At 56.0% G+C, this 7,805-nt stretch overlaps 1 protein-coding gene across 2 annotated transcripts; it reads left to right on the forward strand.

Moving 5' to 3' along the window:
• The first annotated feature begins 293 nt into the window (after window positions 1–293).
• On the forward strand, window positions 294–7,591 carry KRT8 (keratin 8). 2 transcript variants are annotated; one of them, XM_060113933.1, is made up of 9 exons: window positions 294–653; window positions 3,045–3,253; window positions 3,899–3,959; window positions 4,468–4,563; window positions 5,123–5,287; window positions 5,563–5,688; window positions 6,496–6,716; window positions 6,865–6,923; window positions 7,219–7,591. In XM_060113933.1, the coding sequence occupies exons 1-9, from the start codon at window positions 309–311 to the stop codon at window positions 7,404–7,406; spliced, it is 1,470 nt and encodes a 489-aa protein (XP_059969916.1). In that variant the 5' UTR covers window positions 294–308; the 3' UTR covers window positions 7,407–7,591. The 2 variants fall into 2 exon arrangements, with proteins under 2 accessions (XP_059969916.1, XP_059969914.1); XM_060113931.1 differs by lacking the exon at window positions 294–653 and adding an exon at window positions 1,172–1,308.
• The last annotated feature ends 214 nt before the right edge of the window (window positions 7,592–7,805 follow it).

The following is a 7,805-nucleotide window of genomic DNA, read 5'->3' on the forward strand; positions in this document are numbered from 1 at the left end:
CCCTTCTCACATTCACCGAGTTACCCTTTCCTGGGCTCTGCGTTGGTGCAGGGGTGGGCTCCGGGGCGGGAGCAGCTCTCTGCTGCCCCCACCTGAGTCCGGCCTGTAGGTGGTAGGTATCAGGTGTCAGGTTAGGCCCTGCCCCCTCAGGGCCTAGCCACTCTGCTACAAGGCCGATCCCCTCCTCCTGGGCTGGGCTCTTTTTTATAAAAGGCCATCCGGGGAGCTGTACCCCACCTAGGAGCAGCTTCGCACCTCCTCGAGTCTCTGTGTGCTTCGGCCTCCTCGCCTCCTCTCCAGCCTCCACCATGTCCGTCAGGGTGACCCAGAAGTCCTACAAGGTGTCCACCTCCGGCCCCCGGTCCTTCAGCAGCCGCTCGTTCACCAGTGGGCCGGGCGCCCGAATCAGCTCCTCGGCCTTCTCCCGGGTGGGCAGCAGCAGCAGCTTCCGGGGCGGCCTGGGCAGCAGCATGAGTCTGGCTGCAGGTTACGGTGGGGCCCCGGGTCTAGGGGGCATCACAGCTGTCACGGTGAACCAGAGCCTGCTGAGCCCCCTCAAGCTGGAGGTGGACCCCAACATCCAGGCCGTGCGCACCCAGGAGAAGGAGCAGATCAAGACCCTGAACAACAAGTTCGCCTCCTTCATCGACAAGGTGAGGGCTCCCCCTGCGTGGCCCGCGGTGCCTGGGGCCGGACCAGGATCCCAGCCCTTTCTCTTGGTCACCCCACCCTCGGTGGGCACATCTCCAGCCCCTCCCTGGCGTCCTGCTGGCCCCACTCACTCTGGCAACACTCCCGCTTCCGACGGATGTCTCGGCGCCCTCCCCCGGGCCCCATGCACTTTGGTTTGGGCTGGGGAAGGGATAGAGAGCGGGTCTGGGCGGCTTCTGCCGCTAAATCTTGGGGCTCCCTCCCTCCCTCGCCCATATCACCCCAACTCGAGGTCTGATCGTCTGTAAAGCTTTCAGCTCTGGAAGAGTCCCAGCTGTTCAGCTGGCGGGTAGGAGGGCAGTTCCTCCCTCAGATTCACCCTTCTCCCTAGCATGGCCCCAAGGGCTTCTCAACAGCGCTCCTGTGCTTTAAATTTTTTTTTTTAATAGGAGATTGATAGGATTCTGGGAGAAGGAAGCGGCTGTCTTGATTCAAACAGGCAAATATTGATCCAGGCCTTCGGCGTACCGGGGCCCGAGTGTTGGGGGCATCAATATGAGTCATAACTTGGCCAGGGCCCCGGGAGCCGGCCGTGTGGGCGGCGCCGGTCGGGGCCGAGACCCGCCCCCACCGAGGGCTGAGGGGCCGAGGCCCGAGGTACTGGGGACCCGCTTCTCTGCCTGGGGGCGTGTATCGGGGGCGGGTGGACGCCAGGGCCTGGCTTCAGGAAAGCCCACCCAGGATTCAAAGTCTGCGGGCGTGCGACACCCCACCTGCGTTTCACATCCTGTTAAGCCCCACGATTTACGGCTTTAGATAAGGCGTCTGTCCGCCAGCGCCCCTCTCCCCGCTCGGCCCTTGTCCCTCTCACTCTTCCCTACTATCCCGGCTCCGCCCCAACGAACTGGCTTTGCTTTCCCAGGGAATGCGTCAGGCCTGGTTTTGCAGCCTCGGGGGTTTGCCTTTCTCAGGGGCCCCAGGGCCCCCAGCGCGCCGGAGGATCAGCCCCTCCCTGCTGACTGGCTCCTGGGAGGCATTTTGGGAGCGGAAGGAGGGAAATCCTGGGGCAGATTAGCGCCTTTAGGAATTGGAGTCCCCCGGGAAACCGGCGCTCCCCTGATTTTGGGAAGTGCTTGCTGGTTCCTTGGCTTTAAGCAACCTTCACTTTACTTCTTGACTGCGTTTTGCTAGCTCTGGGGTCCTCCCAGTGAGTAGCTAAGCACAGGCCGAAGGTTCCCAGTGCTCCGCCCTTTCCTGTGATGGACTCCTTTGCTAAATCTGATTTCCTCATCTACAAAATGGGCACGCTAATCCCTAAGTCAAAGAGGTTTTGCCTATTCAAGCATATAATGTATGTAAGAGCTTAGCAGTGTTTGGCCTACATTAAACAGTCTAACAAGGCTAAATGTTATTATCACTTAGTTTTTATAATTTTGGGGCAGAATGAGCTGGGGAAGAAAGAGATTTACAGAGAGGGATTTGCTGGATCTGGACCAGACCCTTAAGATAACCTTCTAAGTCCTCCCAATTTAAAAGAAGTCCAACTTTGGGTTGATTTAAAAAAAAAAAAAAAAGTCCTTCCTCTTCTTGGAACCAGTTTATTATTCTTTCTTTTTAAAAATTTCTCTTCCAAGATGCCTTAATTTCATCCTAAAATCTGGATTCCTTGAGCCCCAAGGAACCTAGGACCTTTGTGTTTGGGACAGAAGGACAGGGTTGTGGATTTGGGGTGGGGTGGGATAGGGCGGGGCTGGATGTTGGAGAACTCAAAGGGAGGGCTGTGGGGAGGAGGGTCTTCAGTTTGCAGATGGATTTACCGTGTTTCTTGCCTCTTCCCCGGCTAAAAGTGACTTCTGCACAGGGGTGGGGCTCTGGATAGGGCTCGCCAGAGTTCTTCTAAGCCATTGCAGGGCTGAGGAGACCCAGGCTCAGAGAGGGGAAGCAATTCAAGATCAAGTAGCAGTGTTTGGCTAAAACCTAGGTCTTCTGGCGAATGCTCTCCAGGCTGTAGGGCTAAAGTTTCCTATAGTCAATGAGTCCCTCAAAGCCACTCCAAATAATAATCATGATGATAATATTATTTGCTGTGAACAATCTACATTTTTTTCAATCATATATAAAGTGTTAATTAAAACTTGGCTACTTTTATTGACTGTAATATACAATCGAAGGCAATAAGAACCATTTGTTTTGCAAATATAGCTTCAACATAACTGCTAGCTATCCTCTTACAACCATGTATCCCCTTCTTTCCCCCCCAACTCAGCACTAATGGGGTTCCGGAGACCCCACTGCTTGGGGAGTGGATGAGGGGAAAAGACAGTGCTTGCTTTATGCCAGACTTTGAGCCCTGGCCTGATGTGCGATGTCGACCTTTCTGCCTCATCATGCAGGTACGGCACCTGGAGCAGCAGAACAAGATTTTGGAGACCAAATGGAACCTCCTGCAGCAGCAGAAGACAGCCCGGAGCAACATAGACAACATGTTTGAGAGCTACATCAACAACCTCCGGCGGCAGCTGGAAACCCTGGCCCAGGAGAAGCTGAAGCTGGAAGTGGAGCTTGGCAACATGCAGGGGCTGGTGGAGGACTTCAAGACCAAGTGAGCCTCTGTCCTCCCCAACTGAAGTCATCCCACCCTGCCCGGCCCCTTGGGACCAGAGGCCTAAGACACCAAGGCCCTCTGCTTGCTGGGCAGTTCAGTCTTATATAATTAGGGTGACCCCAGGACAAGGTTTTCTCAGGACAGTCTAGGTTTATGTCCATTGTTAATAGCACCTCCCTTCCCCCTTCAATCTCAGAGCTGTCCCAATTTGGACAACAAATTATCTGCTAATGTTTACACAGTAAACCTAAAATGGGAGACAAAGGTAGCCAACATGCGCTCTTGTATACTAATAGCCCTAGACTCTATTTCTTCCTTACCCCTGATTTCCAGCACATTCCAGAAAGTTCTGTCTGAGGTTTCATGTCAGTGCCTGTTGCTAATCCTCCTCACATGCCTAATCCAATGTGTATTCGTGGATCTGGAGAGAGATTTCCTGCTCCAGCCCCCCCACTGGCTGATGATAGCATGGAGTAAGGGTGGGGAAACAGTAGCTGGTTGGGGCAGAAGGACCAGACCAGCCATCTCATATCTTCTTGTATTTCCATTAACTGAATTTTCTAGCTATCCTTGTCCCCCTGGAAAGACCCACAGCAATCTCGCCTTTGCCTCCATCCTCTGATTATATCTCTTTCTCACCAGGTATGAGGAAGAGATCCAAAAGCGCACAGACATGGAGAATGAATTTGTCATCATGAAGAAGGTGAGGGAGTACCCATTCCCCCACCAGACACTGGAGGCTGGCGCTTAGAGACTCAGGCTAGAGGCTTTCTGTTCTTAAATGTTTCTAAATAATGGGACAACATTTGGGTGCCTCCTAGGTATCTAGCATAGAAGGACAGAGAGGCAGTTAGGTGCATTTGGACAGAACTCTGGACATCAATGTTGGGACACGGTTAAGAAAACGGAGCAGTAGAATTTGAGGTCTAGCTATAGAAGGCTTCCTGGAGGAGGAGGAGGACAGAGGAGGAGAAGGAGGAGGGGAGGGGGAGGGGAGTGGGGGAGAGGGAAGGGTGTGTAGGAAGCAGAGGTAAAAGTGCTGGGGCTGGGGATGCAGGTGTGATGGGGCAGAGACTGGACTGGGTCAGGCCACACACAGTGAGGTGGGGAAGACAATTAGTTAGAAAGTTCTAAGTCCAGGCCATTGGGTGCCCCTGGCTTGGGGTCAGGAGTGGGCACTCAGCTCAGGCTCCCCTCCCCCTGCCCCCCAGGATGTGGATGAAGCTTACATGAACAAGGTAGAGCTGGAGTCCCGCCTGGAAGGGCTGACTGACGAAATCAACTTCTACAGGCAACTGTATGAAGAGGTACGTTCTTGGGCGCTGGTGACTGAGGTTCCCCAACCCCATCAGAGGCCCTTCCCAGCCCCCAGCGCACCAACAGAAAAGGGCCCACCACTGAATAATTACAGCTGCCAATAGTAGCCCGGCATGGATGTTCTATCCCCCTACATGAGGGAGGGTTTATTATCCCACTTCACAGGTGAGAAAATGGGCTCAGAGAACTGAAATAGCCTGTCCAAGGTCATCAGACACAGAGTGGTGACCCAGCTGCAGCTCAGGCCTGCTCTGTCCCCAGGGCCTTAGTTAGATCTTTGGGCCGAATGAGAGCCCTCTGTGGGCACCATACTGGTAGCTGAGAGCGCGGAAGGGCTCTGCCCCTCTGGTTTCTCACCCAAAGCCAGATTTCCTTTTATCCCGGCCTCATTTCATCTTTACTTCCCTCCAAGTTCCAGGTCTTTGACCCATCTTCCTTCTTTAGGAACTTTGCCTTCCCACTGTCTTGTCCTTTATGGAAGGCCCTTCTGCAGAAGGGAACTCCTTGTGTGCGGGCCCAGGGCCTCACCACCTCCCCTCCCCACCACAGGAGATCCGCGAGATGCAGTCACAGATTTCTGACACCTCTGTGGTCCTGTCCATGGACAACAGCCGCTCTCTGGACCTGGATGGCATCATCACCGAGGTCAAGGGCCAGTATGAGGAGATCGCCAACCGCAGCCGGGCTGAGGCTGAGACCATGTACCAGACCAAGGTGAAGAGCAGGGTCACTATAGGCTGGTGTTCCCCTTCTGGCTAGTTCTGTGCCCTAGTCCTTGAGGAGGGAGCAGGATTTCAAACTTGACTCTGACTGCTGCGAGCTGGGCTGCCGAGTAGTGCTGGGGGACAGGGACGTCCCTGTGCCCAGAGGTGTAGAGGCGGGTAGGGGAGAGATGACCTGGGTTCTGGTGACTTGGCTGAGAGGGCATTCTCCCTCGGAGGGACCGGGGTGGTCCCCTCTCAACCTCACTCCTTGTCTCACATCTGCAGTACCAGGAGCTGCAGACCTTGGCTGGGAAGCACGGGGATGACCTCCGTCGCACGAAGACGGAGATCTCTGAGATGAACCGGAACATCAACCGACTGCAGGCTGAGATCGAGGGCCTCAAAGGCCAGGTATGGGCTGGGCTGGGGGTGGGAGAGGGTTTTGGGACACCTCCGGGTGAGAGGAGATAATGCAGGAGGAGTGAGGGGTCTGGTGGTTGGGGAAGGAATCCTAGACCTGAGTCAGGAATTGGAGGGGCAGCTAGAGTCCAGACCGCTCCTGGGAGGCTGAGGGGTGCCGAGGAGGGCCCTGTGTGAGGGGCCGGGCAGGTAGGTTGGGGGTCCAGGATGGGTCCCCCAAGCCTGCTTTATTATATCTGTCTTATATATCAGGGTAAGATTGGGCTCTGATGCTTTAAGGAAGTTTAGAAAGCAGAGATCTAGTCCAGCTGGGGGTGGGGATAATACCGCACAGCGTCCCCGGTGAGAAGTTTGTGCGGGGAAGTTCCTGGAAGCTGCTCATATTTCCCCGTTCCGCTTTGTTCCGCTTCCTGAATCTCACCCACCTGTAGCATTTTTTTTTTTTTTTGCGGTACGCGGGCCTCTCACTGCTGTGGCCTCTCCCATTGTGGAGCACAGGCTCCGGACGCGCAGGATCAGTGGCCATGGCTCACGGGCCCAGCCGCTCCGCGGCACGTGGGATCTTCCCAGACCGGGGCACGAACCTGCGTCCCCTGCATCGGCAGGTGGACTCCCAACCACTGTGCCACCAGGGAAGCCCTGTAGCATTTTCTTGGATTGAGCCAGGTGGAGTTGGTTAGTCCAGGTCAGGGAGAGGGGGTCCCTAAAGGATGGGAAAGGGAGAGCGGGTGCGGGGGGAGGAGGGGAGGAGGCAAGCAGACTCTGCTCTAACTGCTTACCTGTCCCCTCCCCGCCCAGAGGGCTACCCTGGAGGCCGCCATCGCCGATGCTGAGCAGCGTGGAGAGCTGGCTGTCAAGGATGCTCAGGCCAAGCTGGCCGAGCTGGAGGCCGCTCTGAGAACCGCCAAGCAGGACATGGCGCGGCAGCTGCGCGAATACCAGGAGCTGATGAATGTCAAGCTGGCCCTGGACGTGGAGATCGCCACCTACCGCAAGCTGCTGGAGGGCGAGGAGAGCCGGTGGGTGTGGGCGTTCTCTGACCATCCCTGGTGCCCCATCCCTGGGACCTGGGGTGGGGAGGGGTGGGGAGGGGTGGGACTTGAGTCCTGTTGTCCTGGGATAGGGCCAGGGGTTGGTCCTGACATCCCATGTGTCCTCTGGGTACAGGCTGGAGTCTGGGATGCAGAACATGAGCATCCACACCAAGACCACCAGCGGGTACTCAGGTGAGTATCTTGGTGCTGGGGGGGCAGGGCAGGAGGGCAGCTCCTATACAGTTCCCTCCGGTATAGCTGAGGAACCTGGGGTCCAGTTAAATGTCTTGTCCAAGGTCACGGAGCTAATAGCAAAGCTCTTTCCCGCCTTGCTCCTGGTTTTCCCCAAACATCTTGGAGGAGTGAACCAGGGCGGTTCCCTATCCCTGGGGACCACGTCCGTCCGGAGTAGCAGGGAGAAGTGGGTGTGGCACCTGATGTGTGCATGGGCTCCTGTGCTCACATGGCTGCCTCTGTTCCTGACCAGGTGGGCTGACCTCAGCCTATGGGACCCCTGGCTTCAACTACGGCCTGAGCTCCTACCAGGCCAACTTGGGCTCTGGAGGGAGCTCTGGCTCCTTCAGCCGTACCAGTTCCAAGGCTGTGGTTGTGAAGAAGATTGAGACCCGTGATGGGAAGCTGGTGTCCGAGTCCTCTGACATCCTGCCTAAGTGAAAGGCTCCTGCGACCCCTCCCGGCCTCCCGGCTCACTTGCTCCTGCAAGACGGAGTTATGCAGGGGAGTGTTGGAACCAAAGACCTGAGGCTCAGTCCCGTCCTTAGCCCACCCCTGGGGGAGTCAACTGCCTGGGGCTCCCTCTCTTGCCCACGCCCCCAACTTAAAAGCCAATCCAAGTGTCTTTTTCAGAATAAAGCTTCAGCTGGCTCTGCCAACACATTTTGCTGTGTGCAGCCCTTGTCTGTCAATGGGGGGGAGAGAGGTGGTCAAGAGGCCTCCCTCTGGGATCAGAAGGCTGGGGTTGGGGGACACGTGGAGGAAAGCCTGGCCTCCTCCAGGCTGTTCCCAGAGAGACTTCTTTGCTGAAAAACTTCGTTGATGCCTTGGTTTCAAATA

The sequence above is a fragment of the Mesoplodon densirostris genome, chromosome 11, assembly GCF_025265405.1.
Source record: "Mesoplodon densirostris isolate mMesDen1 chromosome 11, mMesDen1 primary haplotype, whole genome shotgun sequence".
Taxonomy (NCBI): Eukaryota; Metazoa; Chordata; class Mammalia; order Artiodactyla; family Ziphiidae; genus Mesoplodon; species Mesoplodon densirostris.